Here is a 25,652-nt window from a genome sequence, read left to right as displayed (position 1 = left end):
CAGCTTGTCCCGCCCTGTGGAGGGGCGGAGTTGCGGCGGCGCCAGTGAGCTCGCAGTCTGGGACGGGCTTGACTGAGTGGCAGCCAGTGTCGGGGTGGCGGCTGGGAATGGGGCCGCTCCGGACTTCCGCTGCCAACTACAAGGGGGCGGGTCCGAGGGGGGTTAGCCGAAGATGTAGGCGGGGCGTGAGGTTCTAGTACCCGAGCTCATACTAGGGACGGGAAGTCGCGACCAGAGCCATTGGAGGGCGCGGGTACTGCAACCCTAATCAGGTACGGCCCCTGAGAGGGTGTGCTGGGGTAGGGGTGGGGGTGAGAGTGAGAGTTCCTCCGAGGGAAAGGCGACTGGCCCCAGGGGTTACGCCCTGGAGGGGGTAGCTTCGGTCCCCAGGTTGAAATAGGAGCTGTCGCCTGCTCGGTCCTCGATCTTTTTCTGTCTAGCCTATTTCCCCAACCCTAATGCCCCTCTCCCAAAACTGCCCTGCAGCTTCCGAGACCCGGAATCTGGCATTGTTATGTTGGTTCGGTATCTGACGTTTTTCCCTCTGCTCTGCATTATTTTTAATTTTCACCAAAAAACGATGTTCAAAGATAGATAAATCTAAAAACAAAGATAGATAAATCTATTATCTTTGTTTTGTTAAAAAGTATAAGTACTGAAAGATGAAACGATTGCCTAAGGTCACACACAAAATTCAGTTCATTTCAGAAAAGCTTCTTGAGTGCAAAATATGTGCCTAAGAATGAGAGATAATGAGAAAAAATTGTTTCAGCCCTTAACCTCAGTGTTTGCAATCCATTTGGGGAGACCAGGTTTTTTGTTTTGTTTTCATATTTGAATCTTTGCTGACTTGCTCCTTTAATATCAGACACTTAAATCCTGAAGAATTGGGACCTCATCATTAATTTTTTTTTGGAGATGGAATCTCACTATGTTGCTCAAGCTTGGTCTCAAACTCCTGAGCTCAAGCCATCCTCCCGTCCTGTGGGCCTCACAAAGTGCTGGGATTACAGGCATGAGCCATCATGCCTGGCCACCTAATCATTTTTTTAACTTTTTTTTTTGTATCATAAAAGCAATACAGATACATAGTTTTAAAAATCAAGCACTACTAAAAGGGTTAAAATGAAAATAGCCCCTGCCCAATCCCTCCCTTCCCTTGTTCCTGCTGGAGGTAGAAAGGCAGCTGATGTTATTCATGTTAGTAGAAGACTCTCCCACCCCAAGCATTTCTCTTTACTTTGTAATAAAATCATGTGACCTTTTTAGACCACAAATATGCATGAATTCTGTTCTGTTTGGCTCAGGCTGCAACAAGCGTAGTTTCAGTTTCCTAAATAGACACCAGCTGGCAGTGAGCAGGGAACAGTGGGGAGAAAGATGCATGGCACAGCCTGCTTGGTGACAGGCAAAAACCAATTTGTTGTTGTTGTTTTGAGACAGAGTCTTGCTTTGTCACCCAGGCTGGAGCGCAGTGATGTGATCTCTGCTTACTGCAATGCCTGCCTTCTGGGTACAAGCCATTCTCCTGCCTCAGCCTCTTGAGTAGCTGGGATTACAGGCACCCACCAACGTGCCTGGCTAATTTTTTTACGTTTTTAATAGAGATGGACTTTCACGTTGGCCAGGCTGGTCTCGAACTTCTGACCTCAAGTGATCCTCCCGCCTCTTCCAAAGTGCTGGAATTAACAGGCATGAGCCACTGTGCCCTGCCAAAAAAAAAAAAAAAAAAAAATTTTAAGTGAAGTTTCAGGATCTCACAAAGTTGATAACCTATAATCAAAGATTCACAGGTCATAAACGTGTCATATTCTTAGGGATTGAGCCACCCATTGCATAGCATTTAGATGTCTTCTAGAATGGAGCTCCTCCTTCCTATATGGAGGGCAGTTTATATGGTGTACTTACCTGACCTCCAAAAAGATTTGGCTCCTAAAAAAGCTTCAGGTGGCTGGGCACGGTGGCTCATGCCTGTAATCCCAGCACTTTGGGAGGCCGAGGTGGGCAGATCACCTGAGGTCAGAAGTTCCAGACCAGCCTGGACAATATGGTGAAACCCCATCTCTACTAAAAATACAAAAATTAGCTGGGCATGGTGGTGGGCGCCTGTAATCCCAGCTAGTCAGGAGGCTGAGGCAGGAGAATCCCTTCAACTCGGGAGGCAGAGTTTGCAGTGAGCCGAGATCGTGTCACTGCACTCCAGCCTGGGTGACAGAGCAAGACTCCATCTCAAAAAAAAAAAAAAAAAAAAAAAAAAGAAGCTTCAGAGCCAGCAGGGATCATGCTGTAATAAATACTTAACGTCAACACTGATCTTTAAATGCTTTAGCATAATCAAATATAAATAACAAACACATAAATGCAAAATAAATGAATTAGGGAGATAGATGAAATAAGATAGTGGAAATAGTAATGTTTGTTAAAGCTGGATGGTGATCCTTGTACTATTCACTCTACTCTAGTGTGTGTTTGAAAATTACCATTAGGCTGGTTATGGTGGCTCATGCCTGTAATCCCAGCATTTCGGCTGAGGCAGGCAGATTACTTGAGCTCAGGAGTTTGAGATCTCCCTGGGCAACATGGCAAAATCCCATCTCTACAAAAAATTAGCTGGCATGATGGCACACTCCTGTAGTCCCAGCTCCTTGAGGGGCTGAGGCAGAGAATGGCTTGAACCTGAGAGGTCAAAAGCTGCAGTGAGCCAAGATCATGCCACTGCACTCCAGCCTGGGTGACCAAGTGAGACCCTGTCTCAAAAAAAAAAAGAAAAAAAAAAAAAAAGAAAATTCCCATTAAAGCACAAAGGCCCACTTATTGAAGCTATTAAAATACAGGTTGGGGCTGGCCGGGCGCAGCGGCTTACGCCTGTAATCCCAGCACTTTGGAAGGCCGAGGTGGGCAGATCACGAGGTCAGGAGATCGAGACCATCCTGGCTAACACGGTGAAACCCCGTCTCTACTAAAAATACAAAAAAAAATTAGCCGGGCATGGTGGCGGGTGCCTATAGTCCCAGCTACCCGGGAGGCTGAGGCAGGAGAATGGCGTGAGCCCGGGAGGCGGAGCTTGCAGTGAGCCGAGATCGCACCACTGCACTCCAGCCTGGGCAACAGATCGAGACTCCATCTCAAAAAAAAAAAAAAAAATACAGGTTGGGGCCACATTGGCTCATGTCTGTAATCCTAGTACTTTGGGAGTCCGAAGTAGGTGGATCACCTGAGGTCAGGAGTTTGAGACCAGCCTGGCCAACATGGCGAAACCCCATCTCTACTAAAAAAAATACAAAAATTAGCTGGGTGTGGTGGTGGGCGCCCGTAATCCCAGCTACTCAGGAGGCTGAGGCAGAAGAATCACTTGAACCAGGGGGATGTAGGTTGCAGTGAGCCAAGATCATGCCACTTCACTCCGGCCCAGGCAAAAGAGTGAGACTCCATCTAAAAAAAAAAACAAAAAACAAAAAAACAAAAAAACAGATTAGGCATTCCTAATCTGAAAAATTTGGCTCCAAAATGCTCCAGTGAGCATTTTCTTTGAGTGTCATGTGGGTGCTCAAAAAGTTAGATTTTGGACCATTTCCGATTTCAGAGTTTTGGATTAGGGATGCTCAACTGGTAAGTAATGCAAATATTCCAAAATCTGGACAAATCTGAAATCCAAAATGCTTGGAATAGCAGATACTCAACCGGTAGCACTCCCTGGAAGAATATGCACCAAACTGATAGCAGTGGTTACTTCTGGAGAGGAGGGGAAAGAACCAAGATTAGGAGTAGGATCAACATAGATTTTAATGTTTTCTATATTTTTATTACTTGTATAATTTAAACATTTTAAATTAGTAATCATGAACAATCATGAAACTATGGATGATTTAGTCCAGCAAAATATCCAATTGGGAACCCTCATCCTTCTGACGCAGAGCCCAAATGGCGCAGTGGGAAATGCTGCAGAATCTTGACAGCCCCTTTCAGGACCAGCTGCACCAGCTTTACTCACACAGCCTTCTGCCTGTGGACATTCGACAGTACTTGGCTGTCTGGATTGAAGACCAGAACTGGTGAGGCCTTCAGGAAGTTGGGGGAATGAAAAAGGTGGTTCCTTACTTCTGGGCCCCCGGGATCCTGGAATCATTAATGGCAGGAAGGGGTTGGAAAGCCTCAGGACTACAGTAACACTGCAGAGACACTAATACTTCTTATTCCTGGTGCCCAGGCAGGAAGCTGCACTCGGGAGTGATGATTCCAAGGCTACCATGCTATTCTTCCACTTCTTGGATCAGCTGAACTATGAGTGTGGCCGTTGCAGCCAGGACCCAGAGTCCTTGTTGCTGCAGCACAATTTGCGGAAATTCTGCCGGGACATTCAGGTATTTGGAATGGTTGGGAGTAATGGGGTAGCACTGGGAGCTGAGCATAGAGGAGTAAGGTTTGGAGAATGGAATAGTACCTGGAGGTGGAAAGGGAGACGGGAACAAATCTGGGGAAAGGAGGACAGAGTCTGGACTTGAGGAATCACTAGCAGAGAGAAGGGCTGCATATACGTGACACTGTTGGGAGGATGCTATGATGAAAAGACAAAGGGCTAGGAACCCCGAAGGAGGAGGAAATACTGTGGACATTGGTGGGGAGGGTCTAGGGCAATAGGTCATTGAGAGTGGTTGAATTGGATCAATCCTTTCTGTTTACCTATTCTAGCCCTTTTCCCAGGATCCTACCCAGTTGGCTGAGATGATCTTTAACCTCCTTCTGGAAGAAAAAAGAATTTTGATCCAGGCTCAGAGGGCCCAATCGGTGAGGACAATTCAGTGGTAATGTTGGAAACTCCTGAAGTAGAGAGGAACCATGGAAAGGACTCAGGGAGTTGTCTCAGAACAGGATCCCCCGACATCCTGTGGTATAATTTCAGGCCTGAACTTAAGGCATGAAAGGCCAGAGTTAAAACGTGCTCAGAGCCTCTTTTTTCAGGAGCAAGGAGAGCCAGTTCTCGAAACACCTGTGGAAAGCCAGCAACATGAGATTGAATCCCGGATCCTGGATTTAAGGGCTATGATGGAGGTTAGTAGATGTGGTAGGAGTTAGGGTGGACAGCGTTCAGCCTAACACCTCCCTGAGAAGCAGCCTCATCGGGGTCCTCTCCCCTCTGCAGAAGCTGGTAAAATCCGTCAGTCAACTGAAAGACCAGCAGGATGTCTTCTGCTTCCGATATAAGATCCAGGCCAAAGGTAGGAAGCACATTGAGGGGCTGGAGAAAGATAAGTGCCTGCTGAGAAGCCGGAGCTGGAAGTGAACAGGAGAAAGCTCCAATGAGCAGTAGTCACTGTCAGACACACCCCACTGACTACAGTCCTGCTGCCGTGCAAAGCTGGAAGTGCTTTGTGGAGGTTGAGCTGGAGGTGTAGCTGAGAGACAGTAAATATTGAGGAAATGCATGGAAAACTAACAGTGTTTTATTTGAGGGGGTGTCTGGTCCAAGCATGACCATTCAGAATTTGCCTGAGGGTCCCACAGGTGCCTGTGCTTTGCTTGGTTTCCCTTTCTTCCTCCACAAAATTCCTCCTTCCTGACTCCGACCCCAGTCAGGAAGGAGAGGAAAGAACCCCTGGACTGACTCCTATTCCCACCATCCAGGGAAGACACCCTCTCTGGACCCCCATCAGACCAAAGAGCAGAAGATTCTGCAGGAAACTCTCAATGAACTGGACAAAAGGAGAAAGGTGGGAGACAGGACAGAACGTGTGAGCAACAAGGACCTGGAAAAATGAGGGATGTGGGGACCCTGGTCCTCTAGCGCTGGCTTCTTTGTTTCTTCATCCCCAGTTGGGTGGTGGAGGGTGAAAGGGAGAGACGCTCAACACTCACATCTCTTTCCTAGGAGGTGCTGGATGCCTCCAAAGCACTGCTAGGCCGATTAACGACCCTAATCGAGCTACTGCTGCCAAAGTTGGAGGAGTGGAAGGCCCAGCAGCAAAAAGCCTGCATCAGAGCTCCCATTGACCACGGGTTGGAACAGCTGGAGACATGGTGAGAGGTACCACCCCAACCCTCATCCTCGCCACACGCTGTGATTTGTAAGTTGCAGTGCCCTGCATATAGCAAGAGATACTGTTCTCTATTGGTCTCTGCTCCCCAGAATGAGCCCTGCTCCCTGCTAACTGCAGCTCTATTTTGCTCCTCATCCTCACCACGCAGGGAGCCCAGAGCCCAGTCTCCTTCAGGGAAAGGAATGAATTAACCCACAATCTGGTTTTTCCTTCTTTTTTATTCACCCAGAAATATATATATGTGTATTTTTTTTTTTACTGCAACGAATACAATGACAAGAAAGACAGGAAGGAAGGAAGGAGGAAGAGAAAATTACCTATTACCTAGCTTATTAAACAAAAATGGAATCATATTGTCCATACTATTTTGAAATCCATGGGTTTTTTTTTTTTTACAGTATTTTATATATATATATATATATATATATATATATTTTTTTTTTTTTTTTTTTTTTTTTTTTGAGACGGAGTCTCACTCTGTTGCCCAGGCTGGAGCGCAGTGGCACGATCTCAGCTCACTGCAACCTCCACCTCCCAGGTTCAAGCGATTCTCCTGTCTCAGCCTCCCGAGTTGCTGGGATTACAGGCACACACCACCATGCCTGGCTAGTTTTTTTGTATTTTTAGTAGAGACAGTGTTTCTCCATGTTGGCCAGGCTGGTCTCAAACTCCTCACCTCAGGTGATCCACCCGACTTGGGCTCCCAAAGTGCTGGGATTACAGGCATGAGCCGCCATGCGCGGCCAACAGTATATTATATTTATCCATGTTATTTCTTATGTCCACGCAACAGTCCCCTATATGGTGGTAACATAATTTAATTAATGAACTCCTATTTTCAGCTATTTAGGTTATTTTCAATTTCTTGTTACCTTTTTCCAGGAAACTCTATATTTTAAGGTAATTATATTGTGATGTGGAAAAATCACTAGTGTGTCCTCCAACATACTTGAAAAATACCTACTGTTTTCAATGTTTTCTCATTTAAAAATTTATTATAATTTAGTCTTTTAGAAATATACCAGGCCAGGCATGGCGGCTCATGCCTGTTATCCTAGTGCTTTGGAAGGCTGAGGCAGGAGGATCACTTCAGGCTTGGGGTTTGAGACCAGCCCGGGAAACATAACAAGACCCCATCTCTATAAAAAAAAAATTTGTTTTTTAATTAGGCATGTCCGGACACAGTGGCTCACACATGTAATCCCAGCACTGGGGGAGGCCAAGGTGGGCAGATCACTTGAGGTCAGGAGTTCAAGACCAGCCTGGCCAATGTGGTGAAACCCCATCTCTACTAAAAATACAAAAATTTGCCAGGTGTGGTGGCGCATGCCTGTATTCCCAGCTACTCAGGAGGCTAAGGCAGGAAAATCACTTGAACTCGGGAGGCAGAGGTTGCAGTGAGCTGAGATCATGCCACTGTACTCCAGCCTGGGTGACAGAGCGAGACTCCGTCTTAAAAAAAAAAAAAAAAAAAAAAGATTAGGCATGGTGGCACACGCCTATAGTCCCCAGCTACTCAGGAGGCTGAGGTAGGAGGATTGCTTGAGCCCAGGTGTTGGAGGCTGCAGTGAGCCATGATTATGCCACTGTAGTCCAGCCTGGACAACAGAACGAGACCTGTCTATAAAAGTATATATGTATACATACCATAATACCCAGCTACTGAGGAGGCTGAGGCAGAAAGAGTGCTTGAGTCCAGGAGTTTGAGGTCAGCCTGAGCAATATAGCAAGACCCTCACCTCTTAAAAAAGTAGATGAAAAAATACCACAATTGCTCAGGTAGATTGAAAAACAGGCATATAGTACTTATGGTACAGGACCAGCATGCATGCGTGCATTGATTGATTGATTGACTGATTGAGACAGGGTCTCTCTCTGTCTCCCTGGCTGGAGTGCTTGGCCTTAAGTGATCCGCCCACCTTTGCTTCCCAAAGTGCTGAGATTACAGGTGTGAGCCACCATGTCAGCTGGGGAGGCTTTTTAAAAGATAGTTCCAAGTGTTACAGCTCTTTTAGAATTTGTCTAGCAGGCTTTCAGGTTTTTGCCAGAAACCACCCCCACCCCCACCAAAAAAAAAAAAAAAAAAAAAAAAGATAGTTACAATCGTTTCCCAGAATAGTTGTCCCAATCGAATCTATTTTCTCATGTGTAGTGTATGGTTGTTTTCCTGTCACCACATTGCTGATTATTATTATTTTTAATTATAGAGACAGTAAAGTACAGTAGTTAAAAATATGAGTTGGGGCTGGGTGCAGTGGCTCACGCCTGTAATCCCAGCACTTTGGGAGGCCAAGGTGGGCAGATCACCTGAGGTCAGGAGTTCAAGACCAGCTTGGCCAACATGGCAAAACCCCATCTCTACTAAAAAAATATATATATATATAAGTTAGCCGGGCATGGTGGCACATGCCTGTAATCCCAGCTACTCGGGAGGCCAGGGTAGGAGAATCTCTTGAATCCAGGAGGTGGAGGTTGCAGTGAGCCAAGATCACGCCATTGCACTCCAGCCTAGGCAACAAGAGAGTGAGACTGTCTAAAAAAAAAAACAAAAAAGTGTGAGTTGTACAATGAGACTGCCTGGGATCACATACAAGCTTCATCCCTTACTAGTTGTATGACCTTGAGCCAGTCACTTAACCTTTCTCTACCTCAGTTTTATCATCTGTAATGTGGGGAAAATAATAGTACCTGCCTCAGAGGGTTGTTTTGAGGATTAAATGCATTAATATGTGGAAAGGGCTTAATATAAATTGTACATAGCATATGAAAACTGTTATGTTATATCTGTTAGCAGTTTTATATGTGAAAATAGCTTTGATTTTCATTTCTTGGATTATGAATCATGTTGAATAATCCTTTATATGCTTCCTGGATTCTTTTTTTTTCTGCCCCCCAGTCAGTTTCTGACTCTTCACATATTTACAGAGAGGTCTTAGAACCTGGATGGGGGAATCCAGGAAACTCATGGATTCCTTCTTCCTGAATTTTATCACCCAGGTTCACAGCTGGAGCAAAGCTGTTGTTTCACCTAAGGCAGCTGCTGAAGGAGCTGAAGGGACTGAGTTGCCTGGTTAGCTATCAGGATGACCCTCTGACCAAAGGGGTGGACCTACGCAACGCCCAGGTCACAGAGTTGCTACAGCGTCTGCTCCACAGGTCTAGAGGCCAGGCAGGAACCCTGGGGGAAAGAAGGAACAAGGGAAGCCATTCTTACAGATACTGAGCTATATATTCTCTCCACACCTCTCTCTCCTCAGAGCCTTTGTGGTAGAAACCCAGCCCTGCATGCCCCAAACTCCCCATCGACCCCTCATCCTCAAGACTGGGAGCAAGTTCACCGTCCGAACAAGGTTGGCATTCCAGAACTCATTCCCACTTCCTTTTTCCAACCCTGCCACTGTGTATTTTCTAGCTTTACAGCTCTTCTCACTCTTGGCTTTTTCTTCTCTTTCCCTGCAATCTCCCTACCTCTTATAATCCCTCTTCTCTTTTTCAAACATCTAGCCTATCTGGAAGGTTGAGGTTTCCCGTATCCCCCTTCCTTCCCCTAGGCTGCTGGTGAGACTCCAGGAAGGCAATGAGTCACTGACTGTGGAAGTCTCCATTGACAGGTAAATTGGAGCAGGTGAAGGGTGGCCAGGACACGGGCTGCTAGGGTGGAGGAGATACTCTTCACAACAGGGCCCTAGGGCTATCTTCTTCCTCCTTCCAATCCCACCTCATAGAAATTATAATTCATTTCTTTTGTTGAACACTTACTTTGTGACATGCAGCATGTCAGCTACTCATTTAATTGTCACAGCAACCCCATGAATTAACTATTACCAGTGCACCATACAAACAAAGATACAGGCTTAGAGAGACTGATTACATCTCTTCTCAAGGCCACATAGCTAGTGAGCTCAAGTCGGGTTTGAACCCAGGTCTATCTGATCCCAAAGACCAAACTCCTAACTTCCATACTCTTTTGCCCAATGATTTTTTTTTTATTTATTTCTTTTCAGGAATCCTCCTCAATTACAAGGGTAGGTGCTTGACAAGGACACTGCAAACATCTGTACAGTGCATGACCTGCAGAACCACATTCGGCAGCCCTAGTGGCACAAACAAGGAGGAGGGGGATTTGGGATATGGACAAAGGGAGATGGCGAGATCTGAAACGAAGTGGAACTGCTGTTTTTTTTCCTGCTGAGTTTTTAGAATAATTCCGTTCCTTGTCTCCATGTATCTTCTTCCTCCTGGAACAGCTTCCGGAAGTTCAACATTCTGACTTCAAACCAGAAAACTTTGACCCCCGAGAAGGGGCAGAGTCAGGGTTTGATTTGGGACTTTGGCTACCTGGTAAGAATAGTTTGTGACCTATGCTTTTATTACTATTTTTAGTTTTTTGAGATGGAGTCTCACTCTGTCCCCCAGGCTGGAGTGCAGTGGCGCAATCTTGGCTCACGGCAACCTCCACCTCCTGGGTTCAAGCAATTCTCCTGTCTCAGCCGCCTGAGTAGCCGAGACTACAGGCACACATCACCATGCCCGGCTAATTTTTGTATTTTTAGTAGAGACAGGGTTTCACCATATTGGTCAGGCTGGTCTCGAACTCCTGACCTCAGGTGATTCATGCGCCTCAGCCTCCCAAAGTGCTGGGATCACAGGCATGAGCCACCACAGCTGGCCTGCTTTTAGTCCAAAGGAACAGGGGTTGGGGGAAGTTCCCAGGGCTTGAGAGGTCTTGAAGCCAAACAGGGGTTCCAGGGACACTAGGGTGCCCACTCTGGCATTTTCTCTCCTTCCCTTCAATTCACAGACTCTGGTGGAGCAACGTTCAGGTGGTTCAGGAAAGGGCAGCAATAAGGTGAGGTCTGGACAGAGGACTTGGGGGCAGGGGGAGCTTGCCAAAGAGCCTTCTGATGACTATGTCTTTGGCTGTCCCAGGGGCCACTAGGTGTGACAGAGGAACTGCACATCATCAGCTTCACGGTCAAATATACCTACCAGGGTCTGAAGCAGGAGCTGAAAGTGAGTGAAAATGGAGGGCAAGGAGAGAGAAAGCAGCTTTGGAAGAAGGCATAAGAAGGGGATAAACAGAAGCCTCTTGGGGTGGGTTAGCACTCCTTTCCTCTAACAAATACCTGCAGCTAGAAACATCACATCCCTCTCTGTGACTCCTGTCTTCTCCCCAGACGGACACCCTCCCTGTGGTGATTATTTCCAACATGAACCAGCTCTCAATTGCCTGGGCTTCAGTTCTCTGGTTCAATTTGCTCAGCCCAAACCTTCAGGTAGGGAGTGGGGCCGACAGGTCAAGGGGGGAGTGGAGGGGTTTGGAAGCTTGGTGTGATAAGTTGCTTCTGAGCCAGCCTGCACTGCTCCCACCCCTGCAGAACCAGCAGTTCTTCTCCAACCCCCCCAAGGCCCCCTGGAGCTTGCTGGGCCCTGCTCTCAGTTGGCAGTTCTCCTCCTATGTTGGCCGAGGCCTCAACTCAGACCAGCTGAGCATGCTGAGAAACAAGCTGTTCGGTACAGATTTCCTTTTCTCTCAGCCTTTCCCCAGCCTTAGTCTTTTCTGTCCCTCTGTCCTATCTATCCCAGGACCCCTGGCTTCCCTCATCATCTGTCTGTGGCTATCTGTCCCACAGGGCAGAACTGTAGGACTGAGGATCCATTATTGTCCTGGGCTGACTTCACTAAGGTAACTCCCTGAATCCTGTGGAGCTAGATCTAGCCCACATTCCAAATACTGGCCTTCCCATGTCCCTCCTTCCCTACACCAGGGGCAACCCCTCAGCTTTTTCTACCTTTCCATTCCTCCTCCAGCGAGAGAGCCCTCCTGGCAAGTTACCATTCTGGACATGGCTGGACAAAATTCTGGAGTTGGTACATGACCACCTGAAGGATCTCTGGAATGATGGGTAAGGCCTTGGTCACCCTTCCCTCATGGCCTTGTGCTTTCCGGGCTTGAGAGTGGAGTCTCTGCGCCCCTCATGTGGCTTTGTTAACAATAATAAGGCCGGGCGCGGTGGCTCATGCCTGTAATCCCAGCACTTTGGGAGGCCAAGGTGGGCGGATCACGAGGTCAGGAGATCGAGACCGTCCTGGCTAACACGGTGAAACCCCGTCTCTACTAAAAATACAAAAAATTAGCCAGGTGTGGTGGTGGACACCTGTAGTCCCAGCTACTCGGGAGGCTGAGGCAGGAGAATGGCATGAACCTGGGAGGTGGAGCTTGCAGTGAGCCGAGAGTGCGCCACTGCACTCCAGCCTGGGTGACAGAGCAAGACTCCATCTTAAAAAAAAAAAAAACAATAATAGCCATAAACAGTGTTTGTGAAGCATCTCCTACATTCCAGAGCTTGATGGGTGCTCTTCATTAATTCTCTCATCTCATCCTTACAACCACGCTGAGTGGTGGGTTTTGCCATCTTCATTTCATCTTCATTTCTAAGTTTCAGAGAAGTTAAAGAACTTACCCAAGGGACAGAGTTGATATTCAAACCCAGGCCTGTGTGACTCCAAGCCCATGCTCTTTTCACCACACTGCCTACCAATTTGTGTAGCATTTGGCTTTTAAAAGTGCTATTCATGACCAGGCACGATGGCTCACACCTGTAATCCCAGCACTTTGGGAGGCCAAGGTGGGCGGATCACCTGAGGTCAGGAGTTCGAGACCAGCCTGGCCAACATGGTGAAACCCCATCTCTATTACAAATACAAAAATTAGCCGGGCGTGGTGGCAGGCGCCTGTAATCCCAGCTAATCAGGAGGCTGAGGCAGGAGAATCACTTGAAGCCAGGAGAGAAGGTTGCAGTGAGCCAAGATCGTGCCATTGCACTCCAGCCTGGGTGACAGAGCGAGACTCTGTCTCAAAACAAAACAAAAAAAAAAGTGCTATTTATGGCCGGGCGCGGTGGCTCATGCCTGTAATCCTAGCATTTTGGGAGGTTGAGGCGGACAGATCACTTGAGCCCAGGAGTTCAAAACCACCCTGGGCCACATGGTGAAACCCCGTCTCTACAAAAAATAGAAATGTTAGTCAGGCATGGTGGTGTGCACCTGTGGTCCCAGCTACTCTGGAGGCTGAGAGGTGAGAAGATTGCTTGAGCCCGGGAAGTCGAGGCGGCAGTGAGCTGTGATCGTGCCATTGTTCTCCAGCCTGGGTGACAGAATGACACCCTGTCTCCCAGAAAAAAAAAGAAAATTGCTGTTCATCTGTGTGATCTCACTGAATCTTCGTACCTCTTCAAACCCTCAGAAGGTGGCTATTGTCAGCAAAGTGAAGTGACTTGTAAAAGATAAAAAAAGCTAAGTGGCAGGGCTTGGTCTAAAACCTGGGTTCCAAACCTGGGCTGTTTCTCCATACAAGGGGAGCAGGGAGGCAGGGGCCTGGTGGGGCAGGGGGTTGGGGGGGTGGCTCACAGCTGCTCTCTGTGCTCCAGACGCATCATGGGCTTTGTGAGTCGGAGCCAGGAGCGCCGGCTGCTGAAGAAGACCATCTCTGGCACCTTTCTACTGCGCTTCAGTGAATCGTCAGAAGGGGGCATTACCTGCTCCTGGGTGGAGCACCAGGATGATGGTCAGCTGCTCTGCCCTGCCATTCCCACAGCCTCTCCTTTCTGCCTGGCTCCCCTCTTGCCCCTCTGCCTGCCCTTGGCTTCCCTGGCTCTGTCCTGAATCCTTCAGCTGGTTTGGGACTGGGCAGCCAGAGCAGAGAGCTCCAAGGCCCGGCCTCTTCCCTCAAGCCCACCTGTTCCTGCATTCACTCTCCAGACAAGGTGCTCATCTACTCTGTGCAACCCTACACCAAGGAGGTGCTGCAGTCACTCCCGCTGACTGAAATCATCCGCCATTACCAGTTGCTCACTGAGGAGAATATACCTGAAAACCCACTGCGCTTCCTCTATCCCCGAATCCCCCGGGATGAAGCTTTTGGGTGCTACTACCAGGAGAAAGGTGGGAATCGTTGACATACTTCATTGCTAGATTGCAGAGATCTTCAGACATCCATAGATCCCACTCCTTCCTTTCAAGCATGGGAAAACTGATATCTAGAAGAGTTAAGGGATTTGTCCATGGGATACTGCTGGTTACTATGGGGATGAGACTGCCAGGACCATCTGCACTAGGGGAACCTCAGGCTATGTGTCTGGCCCACTGATCTTCTCTGCTTCTTGTATATGTTCCTCACAGTTAATCTCCAGGAACGGAGGAAATACCTGAAACACAGGCTCATTGTGGTCTCTAATAGGTGAGATATGAACTCTTCATCCATCCTCCCTAATCCTTTTTGGCTCTGCTTCAGTGAATCGTCAAAAGGGGGCATTACCTGCTCCTGGGTGGAGCACCAGGATGATGGTCAGCTGCTCTGCCCTGCCATTCCCACAGCCTCTCCTTTCTGCCTTCTCCTAACCTGCCCTATTCTAGTCTCCCCAGCCTTCCCTCCCTCCTAGCCCACTCTAGTTTTTTCTGGTTCTAGTCTATCCTATCTCATATTTTTCTGCTGCCATCCTTAGGTTGTCTCCACAGGGGTTTCTGGATAATAATGATCATAATCACTGGTGTTAATGCGTACCTACTTGATGCAAGCATGGAGCTTTTTTTTTTCCAGACAGGGTTTTGCTCTATCGCCCAGGCTGGAGTGCAGTGGTGTGATCCTGGCTCACTGCAGCCTCGACCTCCTGAACTCAAGCAATACAGGCATGCATCACCAAACTCGGTTAATTTTTTTTGTATTTTTTGTAGAGATGGGGTCTTACCATGTTGCCCAGGCTATTCTTGAACTCCTGGACTCAAGCGATCCACCCGCCTTGGCCTCCCAAAGTGCTGGGATTACAGGTGTGAGCCACCACGCCCCGCCTATATATATATATATATATATTTTTTTTTTTTTTTTTTTTGAGACAGAGTCTCGGTCTGTCGCCCAGGCTGGAGTGCAGTGGCGCGATCTCGGCTCACTGCAAGCTCCACCTCCCGGGTTCACGCCATTCTCCTGCCTCAGCCTCCCGAGTAGCTGGGACCACAGGCGCCCGCCATGACGCCCGGCTAATTTTTTGTATTTTTTAGTAGAGACGGGGTTTCACTGTGTTAGCCAGGATGGTCTCGATCTCCTGACCTTGTGATCCGCCCGCCTCGGCCTCCCAAAGTGCTGGGATTACAGGCGTGAGCCACCGCGCCCGGCCTATATATATATTTTTTTGAGACAGGGTCTCTGTCACCCAGGCTGGAGTGCAGTGGTACAATCATGACTCACTGCAGCCTTGACCTAGGGGTTGAAGCAATGCTCCTGCCTCAGCCTCCCAAGTAGCTGAGGCTACAGGCACAAGCCATCACACTCAGCTAGTTTTTTAAATTTTTTGTAGGGATGGGGTATCACTATGTTGCCCAGGCTGGTCTTGAACTCCTGGCCTCAAGCAGTCTCCTGCCTTGGTCTCCCAAATTGCCAGGATTATAGGAATGAGCCATGGCACTTGGCTGGGGATAGATTTTTTTTTTTGAGACAGAGTCTCACTCTCATTGCCCGGGCTGGAGTGCAGTGGTGCAGTCTCAGCTCACTGCAACCTCTGCCTCCCAGGCTCAAGCAATTCTCCTGCCTCAGCCTACTGAGTAGCTGGGATTATAGGCGAGCGCCACCCATGCCTGGTTAATTTTTGTTTTTTTTTTTTGAGACAGAGTCTCACCCTGTTGCCCAGGCTGGAGTGCAGTGGCACGATCTCAGCTCACTGCAACCTCTGCCTCCCAGGTTCAAGCAATTCTCCTGCCTCAGCCTCCTGAGTAGCTGGGACTACAGGCACGCACAACCACCACACCTGGCTAATTTTTGTATTTTTAGTAGAGACAGGGTTTTATCATATTGGCCAAGCTGGTCTCAAACTCCTGACCTCATGATCCGCCCACCTTGGCCTCCCAAAGTGCTGGGATTACAGGCGTGAGCCTCTGCACCTGGCCTAACTTTTGTATTTTTAGTAGAGACAGGGTTTCACCATGTTGGCCAGGCTGGTCTTGAGCTCCTGGCCTCAAGTGATCTGCCCGCCTCAGCCTCCCAAAGTGCTTGGATTACAGGTGTGAGCCACCGTGCCTGGCCTGAGAGTTTATTATGCGCCAGGCACTAGGCTAAATGGTTTGCGCTTATTTTCTCATTTTATTGAATCTACCAAATAGTCCTGTGAAGTAAACACTGTTACTGTTTTCAGCTAAGGAACTGGATTTAGAGTAGTCAAGTTTTGTACCTAAGGTACGTGGCTAATAAATGATACAGGTCTGTTAGATTCCATAGCCCTGCTTTTAACCACCCTACTGCCTCTCAAAAATTACTATGTATTGTTCTCCTTTATAGATGATAAATCTGAGGCTCAGAAAAGTTAGGTCACTTGCCTAAGGTCCCCCAGCCAGGATTCAAACTCCAGGAGGCCTGATTCCAAACCCATGCTCTTTAGCCCTCCGCCCTACTGCCTTCTTAGACTAGCTTCTGCTTATTCTACCATTCCCTATTTCATTTGAACCACTGAGCCCTGCCCCTTTGTCTGTCTTTGGGTATCCAGACAGGTGGATGAAGTGCAACAACCGCTGGAGCTTAAGCCAGAGCCAGAGCTGGAGTCATTAGAGCTGGAACTAGGGCTGGCGCCAGAGCCAGAGCTCAGCCAGGACTTAGAGCAACTGCTGAAGGCAGGGCTGGATCTGGGGCCAGAGCTAGAATCTGTGCTGGAGTCCACTCTGGAGCCTGTGATAGAGCCCACACTATGCATGGTATCACAAACAGTGCCAGAGCCAGACCGAGGACCTGTATCACAGCCAGTGCCGGAGCCAGATTTGCCCTGTGATCTGAGACATTTGAACACTGAGCCAATGGAAAGTAAGTGATGAGATGGAGCTATGGAAGATGGCACGCATTCCCTTTCCTACCCCTTCTCCCTCTCCCATTACAGAAAAAGCTGAGCTCCAAGCTCCTCATTGGAGAGCGGTCCATTCTGTGATTCCTTTTTTTAGGAATTACACATGCCTTCCCCCACCTCCCTGCTCTTTCATCCCACAAGTTCCCCCTCAGGCTCTTCCCAGGCCTTTCCTGCCATCCTCCCTCCCTTTCCCTGCTGGGTTGGGAACTCCTAACTAAGATCAGGGCCTCACTTTTCTCTCTGGATTACCTAGTCTTCAGAAACTGTGTAAAGATTGAAGAAATCATGCTGAATGGTGACCCACTGCTGGCTGGCCAGAACACCGTGGATGAGGTTTACGTCTCCCGCCCCAGTCACTTCTACACTGATGGACCCTTGATGCCTTCTGACTTCTAGGAACCACATTTCCTCTGTTCTTTTCATATCTCTTGCCCTTCCTACTCCTCATAGCATGATGTTGTTCTCCAAGGATGGGAATCAGGCATGTGTCCCTTCCAAGCTGTGTTAACTGTTCAAACTCAGGCCTGTGTGACTCCATTGGGGTGAGAGGTGAAAGCATAACATGGGTACAGAAGAGACAACAATGAATCAGAACAGATGCTGAGCCATAGATCTAAATAGGATCCTGGAGGCTGCCTGCTGTGCTGGGCGGTATAGGGGTCCTGGGGGCAGTCCAGGGCAGTTGACAGGTACTTGGAGGGCTCAGGGCAGTGGCTTCTTTCCAGTTTGGAAGGATTTCAACATTTTAATAGCTGGTTAGGCTAAACTGGCGCACACTGGCATTGGCCCTTGGGAGCACAGATACAGGATAGGACTCCATTTCTTTCTTCCATTCCTTCATGTCTAGGATAACTTGCTTTCTTCTTTCCTTCACTCCTGACTCAAGCCCTGAATTTCTTCTTTTCCTGCAGGGGTTGAGAGCTTTCTGCCTTAGCCTACCATGTGAAACTCTACCCTGAAGAAAGGGATGGATAGGAAGTAGACCTCTTTTTCTTACCAGTCTCCTCCCCTACTCTGCCCCTAAGCTGGCTGTACCTGTTCCTCCCCCATAAAATGATCCTGCCAATCTAATGTGAGTGTGAAGCTTTGCACACTAGTTTATGCTACCTAGTCTCCACTTTCTCAATGCTTAGGAGACAGATCACTCCTGGAGGCTGGGGATGGTAGGATTGCTGGGGATTTTTTTTTTTTTTTTAAACAGGGTCTCACTCCGTTGCCCAGGCTAGAATGCAGTGGTGCAATCACAGCTCACTGCAGCCTCAACCTCCTGGGTTCAAGCAATCCTCCTACCTCAGCCTCCTGTGTAGCTAGGACCATGGCATGCGCCACCATGCCCTATTTTTTTTTTTTTTTAAAGACAGGGTCTTGCTATATTGCCCAGGCTGGTCTTGAACTCCTGGGCTCAAGTGATCCTCATGCCTTGGCCTCCCAAAGTGCTGGGATTATAGGCATGAGCCACTGCGCTTGGCCAGGAATTTTTTTTTTTTTTTTTTTTAGACGGAGTTTCTCTCTTGTTGTCCAGGCTGGAGTGCAATGGTGCGATCTCGGCTCACTGCAACCTCCGCCTTCCGGGTTCAAGTGACTCTCCTGCCTCAGCCTCCCAAGTAGCTGGGATTACAGATCTGCACTACCATGCCCAGCTAATTTTGTATTTTTAGTAGAGACGGGGTTTCTCCATGTTGGTCAGGCTGGTCTCGAACTCCTGACCTCAGGTGATCTGTCCACCTCGGCCTCCCAGAGTGCTGGGATTACAGGCGTCAGCCACCGTGCCCAGCAGGAATTTCTTTTTATAGTATTGGCTAAAGTTTGGTGTTTTTACAGAGGAGAAGCAATGGGTCTTAGCTCTTTCTCTATTATGTTATCATCCCCCCTTTTTTGTACAATATGTTATTTACCTGAAAGGAAGGTTTCTATTCCTTGGTTGTGGACCTGGACAAAGTCCAAGTCTGTGGAACTTAAAACCTTGAAGGTCTGTCATAGGACTCTGGACAATCTCACACCCAGGGAACCCCAGGGGGCAACTGACATTGCTCTAAGATGTCCTCCTGATGTAGCTTGAGATATAAATGAAAGGCCCTGCACAGGTGGCTGTTTCTTGTCTGTCAGAAAGGGGCTCTTCTGAGCAGAAATGGCTAATAAACTTTGTGCTGATCTGGAAATGTCTCATCTCTGATCCTCTTTATTTCTCTGCTCACAAAGGCTAATGTTCTTAGGGACACCAACAAGCTGCACAGGAATGAAGTCAGAAAATTGTGGCCTCTCTTCCATCCACCCCTCTACATTCCTCTTGTCATATTTCTTCTTCTTCCCTTCCTGTTTGGAGTAGCCCCTCCTGTCCGTTAGACTCTTCTAGGGGTGCTGGGAGCTATATACGCATTGTGGGGGGAGGGATGAGTAGTTATATAACTGTCTCATTGTCACTCAGCTGATTATTGGCAAAGCCAAAACACAAACCTGTCTGGATTTGTCTGACTTCAAAGCCGACACTTTTTGATGCTGTGACTATGGAAAAAAAAAGAAAGGAAATAATCACTAGCCACTTCCCCTCATCTTTTCTTTTTTTCAAAGAATTTCAGCTACCCTTGAGTTACCAAACTTCCAAAGGGACTCCAAGGCCGGGCGTGGTGGCTCATGCCTGTAATCCCAGCACTTTGGGAGGCCGAGGCAGGTGGATCACCTGAGGTCAGGAGTTCAAGACCAGCCTGACCAACATGGTGAAACCCCATCTCTACTAAAAATACAAAAATTAGCCAGGCGTGGTGGTGCGTGCCTGTAGTCCCAGCTACTTGGGAGGCTGAGGCAGGAGAATCGCTTGAACCTGAGAGGTGGAGGTTGCAGTGAGCCGAGATCACGCCACTGCATTCCAGCCTGGGCAACAGAATGAGACTCCATCTCAAAAAAAAAAAAAACAAAACAAAGGGACTCCAATTGTCCTTTGAGAGGAAAGTCCCATTGTTCTGGGATATTTACCTTCATTTCCCTGGAATGCCCTTCCTGCTCAAAACTGAACTCTGACTTTTGATCCTGCAATGATCAGGACTCCTGTCTTTGATCAGATATACCCTTGGCCAAGAAAGCAGGGAAGGAGACACTGGATCAGGGAGCAAGTGACCCTTAGGTATGATCCCACTTCCTAATCTGGTAATCCCATTCTGCTTGCTCAGCCATACAGTAATTAATACTAAAGAGATCCCAGTTATTCTATACACCAGGGGATCATGAGAAAATATCATTCTTCACCATAGCCCTTCAGAATAGAAGAAAAGGATGCATATTGTAGTCCCTTGGCCTTATTTTTCCATCAATTTCTCTTTCCCAATTGAGCCTAGAAATTAGACTCATACAGCCACAAAAATAGTCTTTATTGAAAAAAGTACATAATTCAATATAAATACAATAAATAATCCTCCCCAAACTGTCCCCAGGAGGATAAATAATCCCCAAATTTCCCTTCCCATCTAATAAATACTCAACCTTATCATAGGTCAGCATCACATGTCAGTCAGTATTGGTAATTTTCAACATATGCAGGTCCCACTAAAATTAATGGACTAATTAACCTGTTGGCTCACAGGTGCCTGGGGTGGTAGATTTATCTTGGCCTTGCTGGACCATGGAGATCTGAGTGCCATCCTTGAGCTGCTGGCTTTAGGGACTCAGGGTTGCTGCTCCATGGGCAAAGACCCGGGCGGCTACAGCCACAAAGGCCTGGAGGCTGCGAAGGATTTTGAAGCGGAGAAGGAGGCGCTGCCATGGCTGGCTGGGACTGAGGCTTGGAATCTGCTGAGTCTCCCAGTGGTGACCCTCAGGCTGAAAGGACATAGGACACAGTCAGAGAAGACTCTAAACCCCTTAACCCCCAACCCTCTGTCTCTGACACCTGCAAGCCCCCATCCTCTAGGCCCCTACTTCATACCTGCAGGAGTTGGCTGAGGCCCAATAGGGAGGCATGAAGCTGGCCCACAGGGCTATCAGGGAGCAGAGAAGGCTCCCCTGTGAAAATATCCGATCCTAGCAGCTTCTCGTAAAAAATCAGACCCTGGTGGATCCTTTGCAAGCAGAACTAGGGAGAGAAGAAAGCAATGAAAGAGGACACCCTCTTCCTACTCCATTCACTGAAGACTCACCCAGTTTCTTACTATTTTTAGACACAACTTCTGATTTACCATGGTACCCAGCCATGTTCTCAGTCCCTCTCCTTCATCGCCCAGCCACATCCCAGTGGTACCTGACTGTTGTCCCTGAGTCCTTGGGGGTCACAGCCATCTCCACACTGGATATGGGGAACATCATTTGTAGTCTCTTCATCTCCCTCTTCTCTTAGATCCTGGAATGAAGGAAGAGGTGGAAAGAATGAAGAAGTAAGATAAGTACTTCTGAAGCCAACCTGGACCCTCAGGCCCATGACTCTCCAGGAACCCTACTCTCTTGTCCTCTCTTACTCCCTAATGGCCTTCAACCCTCCAGCTTCCACTCAAGGCCACGGTCTTCTGCCACAGCCTTGGAGAGCTTGGAGAGACTCCTGTTAGGCTCCAGGAGCTGCCACTCACCATGTGTCCCACTAGTGGATGTGCACTCCAGGCCAGTGTGCAGAGCTTCTGTGAAAGCTGCTGGCACTGAGCCCAGGCAGGGCTGCCGCCCCCAGGCACAGCTCTGCCCTGAGCTGTCCAGGACAGCAGCAACAGCAGCATTACAGCTCTGCTCCCCAGCATCTTTTTGCCTTCTTCTCAAATCTGGCTGGCTCTGCGCCTTGCACCAGTCCTTGTGGAATCTCTGCCCACTTCCACTTGCTTTGAGCCTGATTCTCTCTGTTCAGCGCGTCTCTGGTTTGGTTCGCTCAGTTGTTCACCGAGTTTGTAAGCTGCTTCCTGTTGTTTTTCTCCCTTTGTCTCTGAGTCTTTTAAGGTCCCTGCATTGTAAGGCCCGCCCTTTATACCAGCAGGTGACTCACAGCAGGTGGGATTCCCCTCCCTGCATCATCCCCCTCTGTGGGGAGCCCAGGTATGCAGCCTCAGTTCCAGGGGAAATGAGTAGTGTGGTTGCTGTGGCTAGAGGCCTGGGATGGGACACATGTGTAATGCTCTCCAGGAATCGAAATAACTATAGAAGGGGTGGAGATGGGGGGCACAGCGGGGATGGGGTGGGAGGGGGAAGGGAGAACAAATATTTAAATTAATCTGGTCTCAAGTTCCTTCCTGTTTGATCTTTCCCTGATCTTTTTGCCTCTCAAAGCTATACCCCTACCCCACCCCAAACCTAATTTCCTCACTTCCTCCTGCTTGAGGAAAAAGCAAAACAGAGAAATATTCATTCATCTCCCAATAGGATGGTGAGCTGTTTGCAATGAAGTTTGATTCCTACCTGATGCCCCCTATTAGGAATAAATGGGCTTCTTTTTCTCAGTTGGAAACAGCATTATTTCAACTGGATGGTCCTGGTTTCATGGGAGAGAATGGGCATGAAGGAACTTGGAGAACTGGGAAGCCAGTATGAGGTCTTATTGCTCCCCATTTCAGGCCTCACAGTGGAGGTTAGAAAGGCTCTTGTGGGAAGAGGGTTATTGACTAAGAACCACCTGATTCCTCAACCCTAGTGGCCCAAGATTTCATAGGCTCTATAAGAGTTGGATGATGTTTTTTTCAGGACTAGTGCAAATAAGGCCTGGAAGTTCAACTTAGACATTCCAGCACCTAGCCCCATGGCCTCATTCTGACGTCATCCAAATTGTTCTGGGACCCTCCACCGGAGTCGGGGCAGTCCCAGCTTTGGACCCCATGGCTAGGAAGCCCAGGAGTTCTGGGTAGTTGAAGGTGCAGTGTCAATGACTGGCTGGTCCTTCAGCTTGTTGCATCCATGGGTAAAATCCACTGACACCGATTTCATCACCCTCCATGATGCAACATCAAGTGAAACAGCTAAGAGTGTGAGGTTGGGCGTGGGAGTGGAAGGTGGTCCAAAGCCGGGACTGCCCCGATCCCAGTGGAGGGTCCCAGAACAATTTCGAAGACGTCAGAATGAGGCCATCGGTGACCACACAGCTGGCTTCCAAAGCCTCCCCCAAGAGGTTGACCCTTTTCTTCTGAGAAACTTGTCCTGAATAGAGGTCTCCCTTCCCTTAGAACTATTCAAAACTGCCCAATGACACTTCTGGTTCAAATATTATGATTCTGTAGGTATGAGCTGAGAGAAGAAAAAAAAATATTACGATTCTAAGTTAAATCTACCAAGGGCCTGGTACAGTGCCTCACACCTGTAATCCCAGTACTTTGGGAGGCCGAGGCAGGCGGATCATGAGGTCACGAGTTCGAGACCAGCCTGGCCATCATGGTGAAACCCTGTCTCTACTGAAAATACAAAAATGAGCCGGCACGGTGGCAGGCGCCTGTAGTCCCAGCTACTTGGGAGGCTGAGCCAGGAGAATCACTTGAAGCCGGGAGGCGGAGGTTGCAGTGAGCCGAGATCGCGCCACTGCACTCCAGCCTGGGTGACAGAGCAAGACTCTGTCTTAAAAAAAAAAAAAAAAAGGAAATCTACCCTTTAGATTAAACATTTCCGGCATCAGAGAATTATCTGAGTTTGGGTGAGAACTGATTTACCTTTCATCCTAATAAGGTGGACACAAATGGAATAAGGAAAGGGGAGGGGGCAGGATAGGGAGTTCACCTTACTTGTGTACAACGTCTCCTATGCTCTTCCCATCTCTGGTCCCCATTCTGGGAGCCCTAAAAGATAAGAGATGAAAGAAAGATGAAAAGGAGGAGGAAGTAGAGCCTGGGGGATGGGATGAGAGGGACAAGGGTGAGTTGGAGGCACAGGGCTCTGCCTCTTTGTTTCACTTCCTGGTGCTGCAGGAGTTGGGTAGGAAGCAGGGTTGGTGGGGAGATTGTGGGACTGTTGCGTGGCAGGAACTACATCCAGGGCTACAACTGACCTGGAACTATAAGGAGCCCTTGACGTCAGCTGGGCCTAAACCGTTATGCAAATCGCATTCACAAGACACTCCTAGGCAGGTCTTTCCAGTTGTATGCCTAGACTCCAAATCAGTTGAAGTTCCCCCAGGTGGTTAATAATGATGGCTAATATATCCAACTCTCGCTTAATGCCAAATACTTTGTCTAAGCACTTTACATGTACTAAACTATTTAATTTTCACAACAACCCTTTAAGGTAGATACTATTACCCTATATTACAGATGAGGAGGCTGAGGTGCAAAGATAAGCGATTTGCTCAAGATCACAGAGCTTCTAAGTGGCTAGAATTCCTTTTTCTTTTTTTCTTTTTTTTTTGAGATGGAGTTTCACTCTTGTTGCCCAGGCTGGAGTGCAATGGTGCCATCTCAGCTCACCGTAACCTCCGCCTCCCGGGTTCAAGTGATTCTCCTGCCTCAGCCTCCCAAGTAGCTGGGATTACAGGCATGCACCACCATGCCTGGTGGCTAATTTTGTATTTTTAGTAGAGACAGGGTTTCTCCATGTTGGTCAGGCTGGTCTTGAACTCCCAGTCTCAGGTGATCCACCTGCCTGCGGCCTCCAAAAGTGCTGGGATTACAGGCATGAGCCACCACACCCGGCTTAAGTGGCTAGAATTCTAATGCAGACAATCTAGCATCAGATCCTGCATTATTTTTTGTTCTTGGTTTTTGGGGGGTGTTGTTGAGACAGGGTCTCACTCTGTCACCCAGGCTGGAATGCAGTGGCACCATTTCCGTTCACTGCAACCTCCACCCCTGGGACTACAGGCACAAGCCACCATCCTGGTCTGGATCCTGAATTTTTAATCACTGCATTACATTGGATACTGTACACCAGGTATGGTGGCTCATGCCTGTAATCCCAGAACTTTTGGGGGGCCGAGGCAGGAGGATCGCTTGAGCTTAAGAGTTCGAGACCAGCCTGGGCAACGTGGCAAAACCCCACCTGTAGAGGAAAAAAAAAAGAATTATCTGGGTTTGGTGGCTGGTGCCTATAGTTACAGCTAGTTGGGAGGCTGAAGTGGGAGGATCGCTTGAGCCCAGGAGGTTGAGGCTACAGTGAGTGAGAGGGCCAATGCACTTAAGCATGGGCAACAGCGTGAGATCCTCTCAAAAAAAAGAAAAAAAAAAAGGCTGGGCGCGGTGGCTCACACCTGTAATCCCAGAACTTTGGGAGGCCGAGGCGGGCAGATCACAATCTAGTATTACTGTATTAGAAACAGTAATTACAGCTGAGCTAAATAATCTGTCATGGATGCTCTTGTGTCTCCTCACAGTATCCTTTTTTCTTTTCTTTTTTTTGAGACAGAGTTTCGCTCTTATTGACCAGGCTGGAGTGCAATGGTGCCATCTCGGCTCACTGCAACCTCCGCCTCCCGGGTTCAAACAATTCTCCTGGCTCAGACTCCCAAGTAGCTGGGATTACAGGCTCCCGTCACCAGGCCCGGCTAATTTTGTATTTTTAGTGGAGACGGGGTTTCTCCATGTTGGTCAGGTTGGTCTTGAACTCCCGACCTCAGGTGATCCGCCCACCTCGGCCTCCCGAAGTGCTGGGATTACAGGCGTGAGCCACTGCGCCCGGCAGACATGGATTATTTAGCCCAGGTTATTAGGATCTGTAACTCTCATGGGTCTGTTAAGTCTTTCTCAATTTGAGACCTCAAGATGGAGATTTCTTAAAGTGTAGGAACTGTCTGTGTCTCTCAGCATCCACCTTTTTCGGAGATTCTATATCTAATGACCTGCGAAGTCAGATCAAATCAGTT

At 48.3% G+C, this 25,652-nt stretch overlaps 2 protein-coding genes and 1 non-coding gene across 6 annotated transcripts; 2 read left to right on the top strand and 1 right to left on the bottom strand.

Annotated features, from left to right (window-relative positions):
* The first annotated feature begins 21 nt into the window (after positions 1–21).
* On the top strand, positions 22–19,074 carry STAT2 (signal transducer and activator of transcription 2). Of its 4 annotated transcripts, none has more exons than XM_009247907.3 (24): positions 22–272; positions 3,915–4,052; positions 4,208–4,361; positions 4,702–4,785; positions 4,960–5,049; positions 5,141–5,216; positions 5,623–5,708; positions 5,867–6,015; positions 9,033–9,191; positions 9,293–9,385; positions 9,587–9,646; positions 10,040–10,060; positions 10,283–10,376; positions 10,837–10,884; positions 10,965–11,048; positions 11,213–11,311; positions 11,414–11,549; positions 11,669–11,721; positions 11,847–11,941; positions 13,466–13,602; positions 13,797–13,979; positions 14,217–14,274; positions 16,565–16,875; positions 17,169–19,074. In XM_009247907.3, exons 2-24 carry the CDS (start codon positions 3,922–3,924, stop codon positions 17,309–17,311), a joined length of 2,544 nt encoding a protein of 847 aa, XP_009246182.2. In that variant the 5' UTR covers positions 22–272; positions 3,915–3,921; the 3' UTR covers positions 17,312–19,074. The 4 variants fall into 4 exon arrangements, with proteins under 4 accessions (XP_009246182.2, XP_002823442.3, XP_063567899.1 ...); XM_002823396.5 differs by having other exon boundaries at positions 60–272; positions 4,690–4,785; XM_063711829.1 differs by having other exon boundaries at positions 130–272; positions 4,963–5,049.
* On the top strand, positions 8,031–8,094 carry LOC112135949 (U7 small nuclear RNA). Its single transcript, XR_002917168.1, has one exon. It is a non-coding gene; the product is annotated as a U7 small nuclear RNA (small nuclear RNA).
* Positions 19,075–20,259: 1,185 nt separating the features above from the next.
* IL23A (interleukin 23 subunit alpha) lies at positions 20,260–22,601 on the bottom strand. The gene is made up of 4 exons (XM_002823397.6): positions 21,466–22,601; positions 21,144–21,242; positions 20,832–20,978; positions 20,260–20,725 (listed from the first exon to the last, which is right to left on the bottom strand). The coding sequence occupies exons 1-4, from the start codon at positions 21,625–21,627 to the stop codon at positions 20,564–20,566; spliced, it is 570 nt and encodes a 189-aa protein (XP_002823443.1). The 5' UTR covers positions 21,628–22,601; the 3' UTR covers positions 20,260–20,563.
* Positions 22,602–25,652: the final 3,051 nt, after the last annotated feature.

This window comes from Pongo abelii, chromosome 10 (genome assembly GCF_028885655.2).
Source record: "Pongo abelii isolate AG06213 chromosome 10, NHGRI_mPonAbe1-v2.0_pri, whole genome shotgun sequence".
NCBI classification, from domain to species: domain Eukaryota; kingdom Metazoa; phylum Chordata; class Mammalia; order Primates; family Hominidae; genus Pongo; species Pongo abelii.
This window is presented reverse-complemented; position numbering and strand designations above follow the sequence as displayed.

Coding starts and splice junctions, on each gene's coding strand:
- STAT2 (XM_002823396.5), top strand. CDS start 3,922: ATGGCGCAGTGGGAAATGCTGCAGAATCTTGACAGCCCCTTTCAGGAC. Junction 11,049..11,212: donor GTCTGAAGCAGGAGCTGAAA/GTGAGTGAAAAT, acceptor TCTTCTCCCCAG/ACGGACACCCTCCCTGTGGT. Junction 16,876..17,168: donor GAACACTGAGCCAATGGAAA/GTAAGTGATGAG, acceptor TGGATTACCTAG/TCTTCAGAAACTGTGTAAAG.
- IL23A (XM_002823397.6), bottom strand. CDS start 21,627: ATGCTGGGGAGCAGAGCTGTAATGCTGCTGTTGCTGCTGTCCTGGACA. Junction 20,979..21,143: donor GACTCAGGGACAACAGTCAG/GTACCACTGGGA, acceptor TTCTCTCCCTAG/TTCTGCTTGCAAAGGATCCA. Junction 20,726..20,831: donor GCCTCAGCCAACTCCTGCAG/GTATGAAGTAGG, acceptor ATGTCCTTTCAG/CCTGAGGGTCACCACTGGGA.